The 18,076-nt window shown below is 39.7% G+C and overlaps 1 protein-coding gene across 2 annotated transcripts in view; it reads right to left on the bottom strand.

Moving 5' to 3' along the window:
* The window catches only part of LOC144016024 (zinc finger protein 536-like), a 38,155-nt gene that overhangs the window by 9,483 nt on the left and 10,596 nt on the right, over positions 1–18,076 (bottom strand). For both annotated transcript variants that reach the window (XM_077516639.1, XM_077516640.1), the window contains exons 2-3: positions 15,331–17,084; positions 3,534–4,328 (exon numbers count right to left, since the gene is read on the bottom strand). In XM_077516639.1, the coding sequence (XP_077372765.1) occupies positions 3,534–4,328; positions 15,331–16,888 (2,353 nt within the window). In that variant the 5' untranslated portion in view covers positions 16,889–17,084. The remainder of the gene's footprint in view (positions 1–3,533; positions 4,329–15,330; positions 17,085–18,076) is intronic.

Genomic DNA, 18,076 nt, shown 5'->3' with positions numbered 1-18,076 from the left:
ATTTTTTTTAGATTATTCTTACAGCTGCACAATGATTGCAAACATGTTTGAACATTTAAAAAAAAAAAAAAAAAAAGTGCTGTGAACACTGAATATTTTCTGAGTGGTTCTTTTCTCCAACCCGAGTTTCATTCCTTCTGATTGAATTGTATGAATTTTCGTCACTGTGTTGTTTTTATTTTCGTTTTAGTCATTGACGAAATTGTCAGTTAATTTTAGTTATCGTTTTCGTCTCAATGAATGTATTCTATTTCCGTTTTTCATTTAATTTTCATCTGGAAAAAAAAATTGTGACGAAAAATATGACAAAAAAAATTTGTCGATGAAATTATCACTGCTATGATTTTGCTGACCAAAATTCCGACTGATACAGTATAGAGACAAACCTGCCATTGCCAACCTTCCAATTTTTACAGTGGATTCACATACTGTATTTAACTGGCATCACATGTCTCCTCTATTTCCGATTATTTTAAGTGTAGCTGGTATGTACAAGTTGCGCACCAGATTTGTGATGTGAAAGGTATAATGTCAAGAGACATGCAAACATTGCATGCAACATGTATGGGGTCATTGCATTTTGGTGATCATTTGGATAAATATGCAAACATATTAATGTATTTTTACTAGGGATGGGCGAGTACCGATACCAGCCTTTTTTCAAGTACTCGAGTACTCGTGACGCAGACGAGTAAAAGCGATCGATGGCAGAAGGGGAAGACGTTAAGTGAGTCCTCCTTGCTTGTAACTGGCGCTAGCTTGCAGCAGTTTTTCACCAAAACTTCACCGGTTTGGAAATACTTCAAAATTGTGAATGTTAAACTAAAAGACCATTTTTGTGTTTTATTTTGAGTGTTAAGACTATTGAAGAGTGACTGTGCTATTTTTTTTTGTCCAAATTAAAGGAAATATATTTGTTTAAAAATATCTTTTAGTGATTTTTTTTTTTATTTGTCAAAATGTACTACTGGTATCGGCAGTTGGTATCGGTATCGGTGAGTACTGAGGGTCTGAGTATCGGTCTGAAAAAAAGTGGTATCGAACATCCCTAATCTTTACCATTTGAATTTTAAATACTTGAATATATTGAGTGACTTTGCTTAAACAACAAACCAAATAGAGGCCAAAAATGTAAAGTAAACATTATTTTTGGGGGGATATTTTTTGTTCTTTTTTTTTTTTTTTTTTTTTTTTAAATAATCAGTCATCGTCTTTGGGGGATACATTTCTTATATAAAAAGTACAAGTGGTATCAGTACTTGGTATTGGTTACTACTCAAGAGTTGGATACTCATATTTGTATCAGTCTGGGAAAAAAAGTGGTATTGAACATCCCAACTTTTATCCATACAGGAACTTTAAGCATGACAACTCAAGTGATTTGTATTTTATCATTTTGAAATCTAACCGACATTAGTTACAATTACGACAGTGTGACAAGGAGAGGCGTCAAAAGGGAGGCATGCTTTTTGCCACATTCTAATAACCATCTGTGCAGGATGACACAAAACTACAAGTTGCTGTTGGAATCATAAAGAAAGGGAACAGATGTGAATCCCTAATGGAGTTGACAGGCACTTTCCTGTCTCCCACGTGAACATATTGGGTTTTGGAATAAAAAGGAGGTGGGGAGGAGTGAAGGTGTATCATGTTGCACTCATAATACATGCATATCAAAGACCCCAGCTGTTGGATCCCCTCTCCTGAGAGACAGCATTATTAAATCTGCACTCAGCAAGCGTATCACACCAGCACGAGAGCTTTAAGCCTCTCTATCAGGGGCCTCAATTGGCTCGGACCATTTGTAACCTATCACACAAGGAGATTATATCACTCCTTAAAGCGTGGAGCTAATCACTGAGGCACACCTGAGTCTTACTTAGCTCAGATCAGTTATAAGTTTCAAATGGCATGGAGAAAGAGAGAAAACTTGTTTTCAGTCTGTGAGATGCGTTATTTTCAATTGACGTAATCTTTTCACACAAGCACACATGCTTTTTATACTGGCGGCTGCCATAATCTATTTTGGGAGGTGAAAGGCTGGCAGTGTTAGTGAGAACCTTGTAACCCAACAATGCGACACATTTAATTGACCGCAATTTACAGGAAGCTTGATGTGACAGTGATCCAAATCCCCAGACTGTTATTTCTGCAGCGCTCCGGAGAGCTAATAGATAATGAACCTCTTTGTCCACTAGGTGGCAGTATCCATCCTCTAATCTTAAAGCCAGCGCAGCAACATGCTAATTGTGTTTTTACAGTGATTCCCAATTTTCATAGAACCAAGTTACGAATATTTGTATCTACCCATCCATTATCCGAACAGCATATCTGTAGATACACCGGTAAATGTCATCATCAGAGCATTTCATTGTTCAGCCTGTCTTGTTTTTGGCATTTGTGGTGGATTCACCCCCAGGCAAACACACGCCCCCGGATTTTCAGGGGCCTCAGAACGTTTCATAAAAACTGATTAATACATTCTTCTTTGATTTAAATCGACTTTTATTGTTTTTAGTCAATTCATCCGTCCATCCATCTATCTATCTATCTATCTATCTATCTATCTATCTATCTATCTATCTATCTATCTATCTATCTATCTATCTATCTATCTATCCATCCATCCATCCATCCATCCATCCATCCATCCATCCATCCATCCGCCTATCAATTCTAAACTTTGCGATTTAAATTTTGGGTGGTCCAGTTTTTCCCATTCCAAAACCATACATATTATTCACCATTTATAAGACCAAACTGACCAGACAAATATATATTGTAGATATATTTAATTTAGCACATTTGGCATTGGAGGAATCCAAAAAGTATTTCAAAGTAATGAAGTTATATTACTTTACTAATATGGTACGACTTGGATTACATTACATTTTTAACAAGTAGTTATAGCAAGCGATTGTCTGGCAACCAGTCCATGGTGTCCCCCGCCTATTGCCCAGAGCCAGCTGAGATAGGCGCCAGCACCCCCCCACCCGCGACCCTTGTGAGGATTACGCGGTCATGAAAATGGATGGATGGATGGATGGATGGATGGATGGCTAGTTATAGCAGCATCTGTATTGGAACGTATTTTTAAAGCAACAGTGTTTCGAAATTTTTGCCATCTGTGGTGAACTAATGGAATGCAACAACCTAAATTTGTAGCACATGCATTTTGAAGCACGCGCACTACGGTGCAATTAAGCAATTACTACACCTTTGATTCTGGGGAGAAAAAAAAAAAAAAAGTATATTGATGTGATATATTTTTTTTTACATATTGTTGAAATTAATAGTGTGTTTTTAAAATGAATGAACATTGAAAAATCGAAAAAGTCTATATACTGTCCCTTTAAATTAACCCTTAAAATCTTGGCCTTGATAAACAATCTTCCAAATCTTGACCCATGTAGCCTTGGGGCCCCAAATGAGTACACCCCTAAATGATAAGTTGAACAGAGATACATTTTTTTGTAGTAAATAATTTAATTGTGGTGATGGGAATCACTGATCCAACAAGTGTACATGCTTACCTGATGAAACATTATTCATGTTGCCCCCGCCGTTCAGGGTGGTCCTCTGACTACCACTCGGGTTCTTCTGGGCTCGGAGGAGCGAGAGCAGGCCTGCTTGCTGGTAGGGGTTGATCTGCTCTGGAGGAAGGTTCTCAGGCGAGGTCATGCTCGATTCTGCTGCGGCCCACGGGCCCATCTCGTCACGCTTCTTCCCCAAGACATCAGCCTGGCTGGCATCCTTCAACTTCTTCCACTCAATTGTGTCTTCATTTGCTCCATCTTCTTCTTCAACACTTGCTTTCTCAACTTCACCCTCCACACTGAGGCCCGTTGATCCTGTATTCGGTTTGTCCACACTTTCTTTGATTCCTAAAAGATCACACCTGTACGCAGGCTTCGCGTCAAGTTCAGTGGCGTACTTGTGAAGTGGATTGAGTCCGTTGCTGAAGACACCGGACATTTGGACCAGCAGAGCAGGAGACACGGTGGAATGAGAGGAAACGGACAAGTCTAAAGGCTCATACTGGGACTTGTTGGTGTGAACGGAAGAAGGACTATCACTGGCTGGATTTGTGTCAGGGACCAGCATGGCATTTTCTCTGTCTGGGGAAAGGAAGTGAGCGCTCACAGGGCTCCCGTCCTCCCTGGAACGGGGTCGCGGCTTCGGGTTGGGGCTGGAGCTTCTGCTGCTGGTGGCCTGCAGTGGCGAGGACAGATCCCCGCTGTTCTGCCAGGACGGGAAGTGGTAGCGGTCCAGCTGGAAACCGATGGCGGGGTAGTCACAGGAGGGCGGACACTTGTAGACGTTGTCACCTAATGCACACAAGAGCAGCAAGCACATGATCAAATTGTGTGCATAGCAAGCATTTTGTTCCGAGAAAGGCACACGAGTGTTCTCAGCATGAAAAATGTTGCAATCCCGCACCGGGCTGAGTTGAATGATTTAAGCGGTGCCCCACAGTAAATCATGCTTGTAATCAGCTTTCAGCTCCAGTGATCCATCATTTTACAGTATGGATGCCACCACCGTGTGCAATAAATACACCCAAAGATGTTAACACTAAACAAGATTCCTCCAGAAATAATAAAAGAGTGAAATTGTAAAACATCCAAAAGAGGGCGGTGGTTGTAGACAGAGAGGGAGAGAGGGAGGGAAGGAGCCCTGGTCTATCAAACAGCAGTAAATGGGTTTCACAGTCATGTGACCGGCTCTGATTAACCACAATGTACTGGCGCTCCATTTATTTCTGCATTTCACTTCCAAAATGTTTATTAATATAGAGAAGGGCAGAACGATTTTTCTCCTTTTTTTGTTAATCCCCCCTCAACCTTTAATTATGTGAAATTCATTATGTCTGCTTCTAATGTTTACCTACAAAGTACTCTCACAGTGATCCCAGAAACACCCTCCAGGGTTAAACACACTTCCCTGTGACCGTTTTGAATAAGAGATCGTCGGCCTCACACTGTCTTTAAACAGCCCAGCTGTTTCGCTGCCATTCCAATTACAGTAAAAGTCATCCAACGCCATTAAGCCACAAATATTGGCAGTTTATTGCCCAACACTCTCTTGGCATTTGAAGGTCAGGCCATACATTATACTGTGTCTTTTAGGGATGCGTCTGGGATAGGCAGATAAACCCACCACCATTAATTTAATTCCATGCATATTGATGCCTTATTGTTCTTCTTTAATGGACTAATATCTGAGTTACAACAGTGATTCATCCCCGCCAGAGAAATATCAATTTCATACACCTCGAGATGTGACCCTGAGGTAATTCTCCAGATCTAATGATCTGAAGTCAGCACTCGACTTTGTTTCCAACTTTAATAGAAAAACTACAATTGTGCAGTGAGCGGTAGTAAAAGGAGGGTTTTTCTTTTTTTTATGTTTGTAATGTAGAAATCCATAAAATATCACCGTCCTTGAACAAAAGTCGTTACTCTTTGTGCTGTGCACACACTCACACACCCCAACATCAGATGCACCTCACACAATCTAATTAGAGTTGTGTCATATATTTTGAAATTAATTTTGATTGACATGTTTTCATAGGTACAAGTTTGACTTTTTCTTGTAGCAAGTGACCTATAAAAAAAGAAAGTTCCATAGCATATTACATGAAAACTGTCACATTAACATGAGCAACATTATGCTAAAACATTTTAACTTATTATGTACAAATATGAAAATGACCATGTAAAAACATGACTGCTATCATGTAAAAACCTGAAACATTAAATTATTTTCATGCAAAAAAACATGTCAATTATCTTTTAAAAACTTTATAGGCCTACTTAAGTAAAAACGTGAAACGTATCGTGTAAAAACATTTAAAAAAAAAAAAAACAATCATGTAAAAATGTGAAATACAGGACTGTCTCAGAAAATTAGAATATTGTGGTAAAGTCCATTATTTTCTGTAATGCAATTAAATAAGCAAAATGCCATACATTCTAGATTCATTACTAATCAACTGAAATATTGCAAGCCTTTTATTGTTTTAATATTGCTGATTATGGCATTTTCAGCCAAATATCTTATCTCAAAATATTTCCTCAGACCAAGTAAAAAAAAAAATGCCTGCAATATTAAAACAATAAAAGGCTTGCAATATTTCAGTTGATTTGTAATGATTCCAGAATGTATGGCATTTTGCTTATTTAATTGCATTACAGAAATTAATGGACTTTACCACAATACTGTATTCTAATTTTCTGAGACAGTCCTGTATATCATGTAAAAATGTGAAAATTATGATATAAAAACATTCCATATCATATATATTATTATATGAAAACTGTCACATTTTTACATAAGTTTCATGTTTTAACATGATAATTATTGTAATAATTTAAAACAAGGAACTTGAAAATTATCATGTAAAAACGTTTTTACATGACAAGTTTAATTATGTAAAAAGGTGAAAATTATTAAGTTTTGTAACGTAATTATTATCACGTTAAAACGTGATAGATCTCATCTTATAAAATGGAACTGTTTTTCTGGTATGGCAGCAATACTCTTCCATAATGACCAAATTATTATTAAAAGGAAAAAAAACACTCAATGTGATACAGTACAGTTCTATACCACTGAAAACTACAACCACAATAACATATAAAATAGCTGTCTTTCTGTGTCAGTTAAACCGAGAATTATGACTGTATCTGTGCAAATGAACAGTTTTTATTGCAGCTCTTGGACTGAATTTCATTGGATGTTGAAAGTAATAAAGTGTTTGTAAAGTGTCTGGTTTTTGTTTTTATTATTGTGATTGTAGTTTTCAGCAGTGTAGAAGTGACTTTGTACTACCGTGCACAAGATTCCATGCATGTATAATGTATGCAACATGAGCAAGACAAAAACTAAAAAGGTAATAGTAATGCTCGATACAGCTATTATATTGGATTGGGCACATGGCCTGCCTGCAGTGTCCAGTACAGTATATATGTGTGGGTGTGTTTGCATCTATCCTGTGCAATTTAATGTCAGTATACATGAAAAGTGCACAGCGGCCAGCATCATGAATGTGCATGAGCGGGAAAGTGGCTATAACAGTGCCACACCCTTATATCTCCAGTAAGAGAGAAAAAAAAAAATCCAAACTGCTTAATGGAACTCTTTCAGATGCTCTCTATATATCTCAATTATTCTGCGGTTTAAATTACGATGACATTGCCGGTCAGCTCCAAATGCAGAAAACACAAATCTGACCTCATCTTTCAGCATCCTAAAGCCATTTGCCAACCTACAAGAGAGCAGTAAAACAACATCAAGACTGAAGATTCTGCTGCTTTTTTGCTCTTCCTCTGGACGGGTGCCATCTTTGTGATTGCCTGGTTCATGCTAACTTAATCAGTTTAAGATTTACTTACACTGTCGAGCTTCACAATATGTGAGGGGAGTCATTTCAGAGCTTAGATTTATCAAGCAAAACTCCAATTACTGCATCATTACAAGCTGCCGCCTCTCTTGCCTAACACAGAGCATATAATAAAGCGATGCATATGCGTTATCTGACCTTACTGGATGTGCTGAAAAAATTGTAAATAAATATATAAAAGCCTCCAGTGAGCCTGAAAAAAAAAGAAAAGAAAGCGGGCAACCAGACTTGGACAAGTGATTCATTTCATATGGAAATTGGCTTTAAGATTTATACCCATACAAGCCCATCAATGCAATCACAGCCTTGCATAGTATATGCTTACACAGCCATTTGGCAGTTATATTGTCGACATCAAACTGTATATAGTGTGGCTTTTTCTATATGTGCAATCAAGCACCTGAGATGCAAAACAGTTATTCATGGCGGCTGGTTTGGTTTAAGATGAAACAGAGTGAGAGTCGCACGCCAGACTGGTGAGAAAAACAGGGGCGCCAGATGTTCTTTGATGTTTATAATAGCATATATTATTAATATTAATTAGACCACATAGTCAATGACGCATTTGGGACGTTTCCAAGTCAATTAAGCCACATGGCATTCAGGGTACAGTGGAAACAATATTTCAGGGCAGGTGTTCAAAACTCCCTGGGTAAATCTTTTTATCTGCATGCTAGGAAAACAAGCATTTTGAGCTTAATTTGAGTCTCATATCTGCAATAGTAATTAAAAAGAGGATTAAATGACAGAAGTGCAACGGAGGTGCAGAAAGCCAACAGGTAATCTGGCTGCTTAAACCGGTCTGACTGACATTTATTAAAAAGAGTAACACCTTTCAAATCTGATCAAAAATGCATACGCACATTGTTGCAGCAGAGCGGAATAAATCAGGAAGGACCTCATTCATTCATCAATGAGGAAGAATTTCCTAATAACCCAACGGTTTTATATACGGTAAGAGAGGATTTCTTATACTACACCACTGAACACAATTACTGTCATGACTGGGTTAAGTTAGGGTCATGCAAGGGTTATGTTTGGGTCATCACCGTGAGGTCAAGTGTCTGTTTTGAACTGATGTAACCGGCATCTAGTTTCAACTGGTCTTAAGCTATGTGATGTCAGGAGCTATGTGATGTAAAGAATCTTTAATCTCTTTATCTGGTCAACAGCCAATCAGATAATTCCATGCCAGTCCTGTTACCCACATGTCTATAGCCACAGCCAATCTGATCGATTCACTGTCTATATAAGCCTAACCGAGAAGTGTGTGTTTTGTCGGATTATTCCTCTGTCCAGCTGGCCATCTGCTCCTCTTTTCCTCGATGCCTTCTCGTTGTTTCTGGGCAAGTCAAGTTAGTTCCACGCCTCTCGATGTTATGTGAATAAAGTGTTAAACTCTTACTTGTGTCTGCACTTTTGGGATCCAACTCCAGAACATAACAATTACTGTATTTCCTAGAAAATAAACAGGCTGGCAGTTGGACTCACATGAAAAATATTTTAATCACATTACTGTAAATGTGAAAGTAATTCTATTGTAGCCACTCACTAAGAGGTCGAGGAATATGAAACCAAAATTGACGTCATCAGTCAATAATGTTGAATCAGTAATGTTGGAATGGTTATTGTTGATAATGACGTTCAAGTAAGGCATAATCAAGGATGATTAATATACAGCGGTAGCAATGATTAATTCACAGATTTGTGGAGCAGTTGTGCATATCAATGACTTCATTTGAGGGGCAACTATTACATTTAGTGTGTGCGTGTGTGTGTGTTTGTGTTTTCTATGTTAATCTTGGGACCTAAATAACCCTAACCCCAACAAATGTACAATTGTGTTTCTTATCTGTATATAATCAACAGTTTTTAATTCTTAATTTCAGTGTTAAATACGCTATCTGTCTCAATCTTACGGTAGCTTAGCAATTAGCATGGCTTTTCCCTTCGTCAGAACAATACTTGTATCTTATTTGCTGTCACAGAGGCAATGATTACCGACTCGGCAATATGTTTAGCCGCAGCAGGAGCCAAACGAAGCTTGCTGCTAGCTAGCTGGTGCAGCATAGGCAGTAGTAGCACCGAGTTGCGCCTCAACCTCCGACTACCCACGATGGGTGACGTGCGTGACACAGTCCGGTGAAGCTATTTGGGATGTTTAATTCTCAATTTTGCTATTCAGTGTGTATTAATGAGGTGCAAAATGCAAATGTCTTGCAAACTGTGATGCAAAACCGTTTATTTTGAGTCTGGCAAAGTTGTAGTGTGTTCTCTCTAAGCCTGAAATTTGAAGCATACTGGAATCAAATGTCCCTGAACCTTAAGTACTACAAAAGGGAATTAAATCGAAGTTTTAGGAAAAACAAACACAACTTCAGAGCATCGGAAGATTAACTCTTAAGTATGTTTCTCTTTTTCTTTTTTTAATGTGCCACAGAAGACTACCAGTGATGGGAAAAAAATGCAAGTTAAAACTACCATTCAAGGTGAAAGCCACAAACCAACAACACAGAAAAACACTGCCGGCTTCGCTGGGTCCAAGCTAATCTGTGATAGACTGACGCAAAGTGTAAAGGTGTGCTGCGGTCTGACGAGTACACAATTAAAATTGTTTTTGGAAATCATGGACGTCGTTGTCCTTTAGGCCAAAGGGTAAAAGGTCTATCTGGAAAGTTCACAAGCTGGCATCTGTGATTGCATAGCGGTGTCTTAGTGCCGAAGGCATGGATAACTAGCACATCTGTGAAAACATAAATAATGCTTAAAAGTAGATTTTGGAGCAATATATGCTGCTATCCAAGTAACATCATTTTTAGGGACATCTCTATTTATTTCAACAAGACAAAAAACACATTCTGCACATGTTAAACCAGCATAAAAGAATGTGAGTACTTGACTGGCCTGCCAACAGTCCAGACCTGTCTCCAATTGCAAATGTATGTCGTATTATGAAGCACATAATACGACACAGTGACCACAGACTATTGAGCCATGCACTGAAGTTGTACATCAAGCAAGAATTGGAAAGAATTCCACCTACAAAGCGTTAACAATTAGTGTCTTTAGTTCTCAAATGCGTACCGAGTGTCGTGAAAAGGAAAAGCGATTTGGGGAACATTGAACGTGTAACACGCATTATATTCAAAATTAGAGTTTGTACTGTATGTAGCAAATGATAGAATCCTAAAAAGCTTCATTTGGACATGACTGTTATTTTATTCACTTTGTTAATGAATCATCAATTATTCATAGTGATAGTAATTTATGGTCCCTTGCACATTCATTCCTCTGTAACTCTAAACTATTTTGTTTACTGTTCTGTAAAGGGTAACCGTTAACCTTTTCCTGCCATCCATCACAAAGAAGAGACTCCGGTAATAGGAGCAGCGAAAGGAAAAGTGATATTTTGCATAGCAGCATGCTTTGACAGACGTGAACACCGGTCAAATTGTTGGGTTTGTACAGGCAATTATTAGTTCTGGCTGTCTTGATTGTAACAGTTTAAAAGAACACTTAAGTATTAAGGAGAGATCATGCAAGAGGACATCATCAACATAGTGTCTGCTCACTGACCTTGAGGTTAAAAGTACTGAATGGACTACTTAATTATTACGTGTCAGAGCATTTTAGGATTGTTTGGGATATGCTTTCCTCTAAGCTGGACTAATGTAGGTCACAAGCCTAAAGCATGCATCCTTCATTAGTTTATCATCCTAAACGGACTCGTTCCTCCTATGTGCATTCTCAAATCTGCCCTGATCAGATATTGAGCGAAGCAATTTGCCTCCTATTGAAAGCAGACTGTGATTTCTAATTTAAGATGCTATTTGTCGCTTGGAATCTAAATCCCGAGCAGTATCTGAACATATCAAACAAAGAAGCCGTCTCTCACCCTGACAGCCGTGACTGTACTATATTTGCCTTCCATATTGAGAACATCAATAACATCATGACCACCATAGGCTATAGTATGAATAATGCAGCCAGTAATTCTGGACTAATCAATGTTCCTCAAGCTGAACATCTGGCACTGGTAATTCTTTCTCAGCATCTCCGCTCTCCTGAATTAGAAAACACTTTCTCACTTCCTCCCTCCTCCTCTTGCTTGACGTCCAACCATCCAAAAAAGCAGACTTGATCAGTAACAGCAACCCCCCACCCCCCCACCATCTCCGAAAAACTTATCCCCCTGTTATTAAAGCCTCATCAAGTGGTGCGTGTTGGCCATATGTGTAGGATTTACCTATCTGTCCTGTAGCAGACCTGAGTGTTGAGCCCGGGCCAGCAGTGTGTGATTGTGTTAATTAATCTGTCATTGTGAGCGCGGGGAGCAGCTGCAGAGGTCTCAGGGATATATTGTCAGAGCTAAACAATGCGGTGCTAAGCCCCCAGAGTGAGTCTACCATTACACAGGACTAAGAACAGAGAGGAAAGGGGTGGGGTGGGGGGGGACAGAGAGAGAGAGAGAGAGAGAGAGCCCGCCGGATTCATCATTGACTAAAGCAATGACGCCTGACCTTTACAATGAATTAGTTTCCATGCTTAATATTGACTGAAATTAGAGTCTGATGCTGAATGTGCCATCCCTGCACTGTGTGCGCTCAAATCCTCAGCTAGCCAGCGATCATAAAGGTTTCCTGCAAATGACAGCATATGGTCTTGGAGATAGGGGAGAAGTGAAAACAACAGTGCTTAAACATGTTACTTAAAGCGCAACTACAAGTGGATTCAGCCGGCACATGCCTGCAATTGCATGTAAAATATGCAGATAGCAGTATATATGTGCACAATGTGTAAACAAAACATCTAATGAGATTAAGCCTGATCCATTTATCTCTGCTACACGGGCCGCAAGAGCACACCAGACTTGGATGGACTTTATTTAGTAGTAGATGACACCCATTGTGACAAACTGATGGGAAAACAACACAATATTGCTTTACTGTCCTCTCTTCTCTTAACTGTTATGGCAGTAATTTAGGCCCATGATAGCATGTTAGCAGGATGCCATGACAAGAATGGCATTTACCCAGAGAGCCAAATCATCCAAACCACCAGGTGGAACAGAAGACTATCAATAAAAATACCAGGTGGTAGATCAAATCATAAAAATCACTGGGTGGTATATATCAAATCATTAAAAACACCAGATGGCATGCATGAACATCTTGTGCCCCCGGAGGCAATTGGTTGAGGATGTGACAGATATAAAATAGAGGGTACTAATTATCCCTACAATGCCTATGATGCCATTATCTTTTTAAAAAAGTCCTTGTGCGTGACAGTGAAATGAAATCTACGGTGCTCTTGCTGACCCTGCATTCCACATCCACCTTCTCTTAAGAGGGAAGAAAGACAAAACCATACCTGTCACACTGCTGCTATGTATTGAAGGATGAATACATATATTGAAATGTATCAAATGCAGTCATTTGACAATTTCCTTTCAACCCACTAAAGAGAAGGCAAAGACAGAAGACAAAATATTTAAGGCATGCTCAAGTGATTCAGTACTTCATGTTCCATGAAGTTAGGGGACTTACCAGAGACATTAAAATACGATGTAAGGGCTACAAGCAAGACGTGTACCACATAAACATCTGCACTTTAAATCTGCCCTGGACATTTATTGCATGTTATTTATCTCTGTTCTTTTATCTGCATGTTTTTTTAATATTTGGAGTTATTGTAAAATGCAAATTAAAAAAAAAAAATCAATGCACTCAATGTCAAATTTCTTTCCAATTAAGCTCACGAATCAACATTGTGGTCCTCAATGAGTGCTGGATACACAGACGTCCTTTTCAGAGATGAAATCGCTCAGTTTTGATTGGCAGGGTCGGAGAGGTATTCATTTTAATGATTGTGGTTGTAGCTTGCTCACTGCATTGCCATCATACTGACACTTGTTTCTAATGTCCCCATTTTGTAGTTAAAAAGGGATCACCAAAAAATAAAGACCATCATGTTCTAGTGCACTTCATCAACCACTGCAATAATAATAGCATCTTTAAAAAATAGGTATTATTATCAAGGCAGAATTTTTTTTTGGGGGGGGGGTCCTGAATTATACACCGTTTGTCTTCTCTGTCAGCTAGGGTGGATACCGTCACACTTATGACCTTGAACAGAGTGTTTATATGTTTATACTGTCTTATAATTTAAGTTAACCAACTTAAACTTGGATGACAATTATCTTACTCAATTTATATTTGTATTACAGTGAATTATCACCAACCATTACTTTACAGTTCATAAGTATCTTAGTATGGTGAAAGTCCAACCCCGGACGTGGACTAAGTAAGTGGCAGTGCGGATGCTGTTTTTGCCACAATAAATACAGAAATATTCTGGAATATTTACAAAAATAAAATAAAATAAGAATAATAATAATACAGTACATATTATTTATAGTATTTTTAAATGAATACTTTTTAAATGGATTATTTATTACAAGGTAACTTGCCCCTCACTGCCAGAGGTGAGGTTGTGGGTTTGAGCCTCGCCTTTGGTGACCATGTCAAAGTGTCCTTGAGCAAGACACTGAACCCTGATTTGCTCCCAGTGGACCTGGCAGAGCCCTGCGTGTCTGCAGCCAACTAGTCTGCGAATGGGTGAATATGAGGCATTGTGAAGCGCTTTTGGCACTGTAGCTAAAAAACGCAATATAAATAGCAATCCATTACATTACATTTACTCAACTCAAGTAACTTGTAAAATAAATATAATTGCCAGAGTCGTTTCAATGCAACATACTTTTTTTTACCTTTATGTGATTATTCATGTTAAGAAGAATTTATACATTTGTTGTATTACATTGAGCTGTATTCCATTCACGACTTTTATTTGTAGCTCTGAATTGATTAGTTGCACAATCGTTTTTGTTTTGTTTATTAACTTGTTTGGTTTGTATTTTATGGCATGTCTCTGAACTTTTTGCTCGGCTGTGTTCGCCAATCAAATGTAATCATTTCATTCATGACGTTTCATCAAACTTTTACCATACAAAACATAGCTACACAGTAAACTCTGTAGAATAAATTTGACTCTATCTAGAGTACATTTGACTCTATTTAGAGAAGGACCGAGTAGACTAAGTCTTAGAGTAGGCTAATATTTACACTAGGAAGAGAGTAAAATGAAAAATTGGAAAAAGGAAAAAGTTTTTCAAGGATTGAGGAACGAACTCAGGACCTTCAGCTTGGGAGACTGCCACACTACCCCCTTAGCTATGCCCCTCCTAATGTTTGCTTATCTCCAAGAGACCAAAGACATCGTTTTTGGTCTCTTGGAGTTAAGATCCTATGCAATCATGGAATCAGCTGAAGTTTACACGAGCGATATATTAACAGAAAGCAGGAGCTGCATAGCTCAGGGAGTAAATCGACTTTCTCCTGTACTGAAGGTCGTGAGTTCATTCCTCTACCCTTGAGTCACTTTTACTTTTTATTTTTTCCCATTCTTTATTTTACTCTCTCCCAAGTGTAAATATTACTCTAAAACTGAGTCTATTTGGTCCCACTATAAATAGAATCAAATTTACTCTACAGATTTTATTGTGTACTAAAAGTTTTATCAATAAAATGCGTCAACAGTAAGTTGTTTTTATTTTGCTCAATAAAGCAAATATGATTTCTGTTAGACACTATGCATGTATTATAGTTATTATTAAAGTCTTTGGTGATGAATCTATTTCAGTGGTTCTGAACCTGCTTAACTCCACCAGTTTCCTATATGCACATTCAAACTTTGTTCTTGAAAAAAATAAAAGGTGATTTTTTTTTATTTTTAATTCCAAATTCAAGACATTGGTATAGGTTTTACTAGTGAACAAAATGAACAGCGAGAGTAGCCTTTTCATCAACTTCTCCATTCCAACAAACCATATTATTAGTCACATGGTCTCGCCTACACGATGTTACCTATGGCTGAAGCAGGAGACGAAGACTGTGGTCGGTGTTCAAGGGCGCTTCCGGTTTCTGCTGCGACCTCAGCTGGCCCGTGATGACTCAGGCTGCCTTTGCTGCTGGGCCGGCTGCTCGTGTTGCCATCTTGATCAGCGAGGCCCACTTTGCCGTCATCCGCAGGGAGGCGCCGCTCAGACAGGAAAGAAGAGCTCTGCTGATCCTTTGGGTTGAAGATGTGCTGCGGGGGTGTCATGATCTGCCAGCCCGAGTAGCTAACGGCATCTCTGCTGGCGATGACCTTCTGCAGATAGTCCAGATTGGTGGCGCTCAGGGGAGGGTGAAGGTGATTCAGGCCCAACAAAGAGGAACTCTTAGTATCAGTGAGTGGGCCGAGACTTGAGGAAACCCCGCGACCTAACATCTCGCTAACTTTGATGTCAACACCCGCTGCGGAGAGTAACTGGCTATAATCTGTCTGGTCAGCTCTCTCAGCTGTGAGGAACCTGTTGTGAATGCGGGAGATGTACTGCGAGTAGAGGTTGCTCTGGTAATTTTCTGTCAAATGATTCATGTTAACAGAGTTGTCATGCTGAGGGGGGAGATGAGCTTTTGAGGCCAGCTTATTCAGGTGGACTTTCATGTGGTTCTTGAGAAACCAGGGTTCTTTGAAGCGACGGCCACAAATCTGACAGCAGTGCTCAAAAGAGTCCTTGTGTTTCCTCATGTGACCTTTGAGGAACCAGGCCTGGCTAAAAGTTTGCCCGCACACATCACAAGGAAATTCACCACCGGGCTTCCCCTTGTCATTAACCCCCACCGTGGGCTTATGTCCTGGTCCTGAATCATTGGTAATGTGCGTCGTCTCAACATGACCAATAAGCTCCTCCTCTTGCGCGGCAGCAAATTCACACAAGGTGCACTTGTAGGGTTTGTGCAGGATACGGATGTGACGCTCAAGCTCCTGCTGCTTTCTGAACTTGCCCTTGCAGAATGAGCAGCGAAACCCAACAGGGGGCGGCTGGGTGGTCTCATCGGGGATTGTGGTGGCTTTAGGGGACGTGGTGGATGCTATGGGTTGGCTGTTGAGGAACTGGTTTGTAGTCTGGGCCTGTTGTGGTTGTTGAAGTTGGGTTATGACAGAGGTTTGCTGCGGGCCGACATGAGCGGCTCGCATGTGCCTGTCTCGCAGTATGGCCCTTTCCTCGAGTTCATGAAGCAGCCTGTTCTCCTCCCGAATGCGTCCGCGGCCTTTACCCAGAATGCCTTGCTTGTGGGTACGCAGGTGTATCTTCAGGTTGCCCTTCTGTGCAGCCCGGTGGTCGCAGTAGGGACACTTGAAGGGCTTTTCGCCGGTGTGCGTGCGCATATGAAGCGAAAGGATGCTGTTGAAGCGGAAACGCTTCCCGCACAACGGACAGGGATACTTTCTGTTCTTGCGATTGTCATCCTGAACAGAGTTTACCTGGGAAACAATACTTTGATTTGTAACCCTCAAGAACTGCGAAAGCTCAACTCTCCCATTCATGCTGCTGAGAATTCTTGCATCCATGATTTGATTGGCCAGAAGCGCCATCTGGCTCCTAATTGGGCGGGTGGGCGGCCTAATGAATCTGTCCTTTCAGTGTCTGGCTAAAGTTACAGACTCGTGGTCAGGGGTGTTTGAAAGGTCTGCAGTGAACTGTGTGCTGGCTTGCTTGTACTTATTCAGTTTAAAACAGGATGTGGATTCATGCTGATCAGATGAAATCTCGGCTTGTTGCAGCTCAGACCTAAAGAGAGAACAAAGGGAACATTAAGTGCATTCAAATTTGAGCAAAACAAAGAAAGCATTCACAAGTAGCCTACAAAGAAAATGCAAAAACTATATAGATCGTTATGGAATCTTTTAGCTTCTATGGTTGACGTCAGAAGGATCAACTCATTAGCAGTCATTTAAATGTCTGCTGCATAATACCAGTGATGCACTTCAAATAGGTCAGTAAATGGAGCAAAGTAGGTTATAACCTTTCTCATCATGTATTAAGTATACATGTGGTTTTACATTAACACTGGAGACTGAAACTGCTGATTAAGTGTGACCACAAAACCTTACTCAACAAACATACCACCTCGACTAAAGGGTAAAATGGAAATCTTTGTCTTGATCTTATGTTGTACTGACACACAATACCAAGGCAGCACAAACATCAAAGTCTGACCTATCCTACTTAGCCTCTCTTTTGCATTTCTCAAATAACCCCCCAAAAAAAAATAAAAAGAAAGATTAAAGTAAAAGAGTTAAGGCACAGGAGTACTGAGAAAAATAAACAACTTAATGATGCAAAAATGCAAACTCAGTTTAAAGGGGAAAGTATTCAAATTGAACGCATTTTTTTTCCTCCCCAGCAGCATTCTTTGATTCAACTGTAGCAGCAAAACAAAGCCTCAAATTCACATGGTGCGACAATGGTAGGGGTCACATAAGCGAGGCCTGTGCCGCACCAAAGGGCACGGAACAAAGCCTTCACTGTCCGCACTGAATTAACACAGGCTTACATCATCCTGGGCTGCAACCTCAGTCACTCATGAAAATGATGTACACAAAACCACACAGTTAAAGAGCAGCTACACGAACTGAGCAGCATGACTGCACTCAGCTATTGATCAGCAATCAATGCAACCATACGGACCTCATCTAATCATATCTGACAGGAACACAAGTGAATGTGCTTCATATTACTTAACCTTAGATTCTTTTTAAGTCAACCGCACAGGTGTGTAT

This window comes from Festucalex cinctus, chromosome 3, assembly GCF_051991245.1.
Source record: "Festucalex cinctus isolate MCC-2025b chromosome 3, RoL_Fcin_1.0, whole genome shotgun sequence".
NCBI lineage: Eukaryota > Metazoa > Chordata > Actinopteri > Syngnathiformes > Syngnathidae > Festucalex > Festucalex cinctus.
Note: the sequence above shows the minus strand (reverse complement) of the source record. Positions and strands in the feature narration are given on the sequence as shown.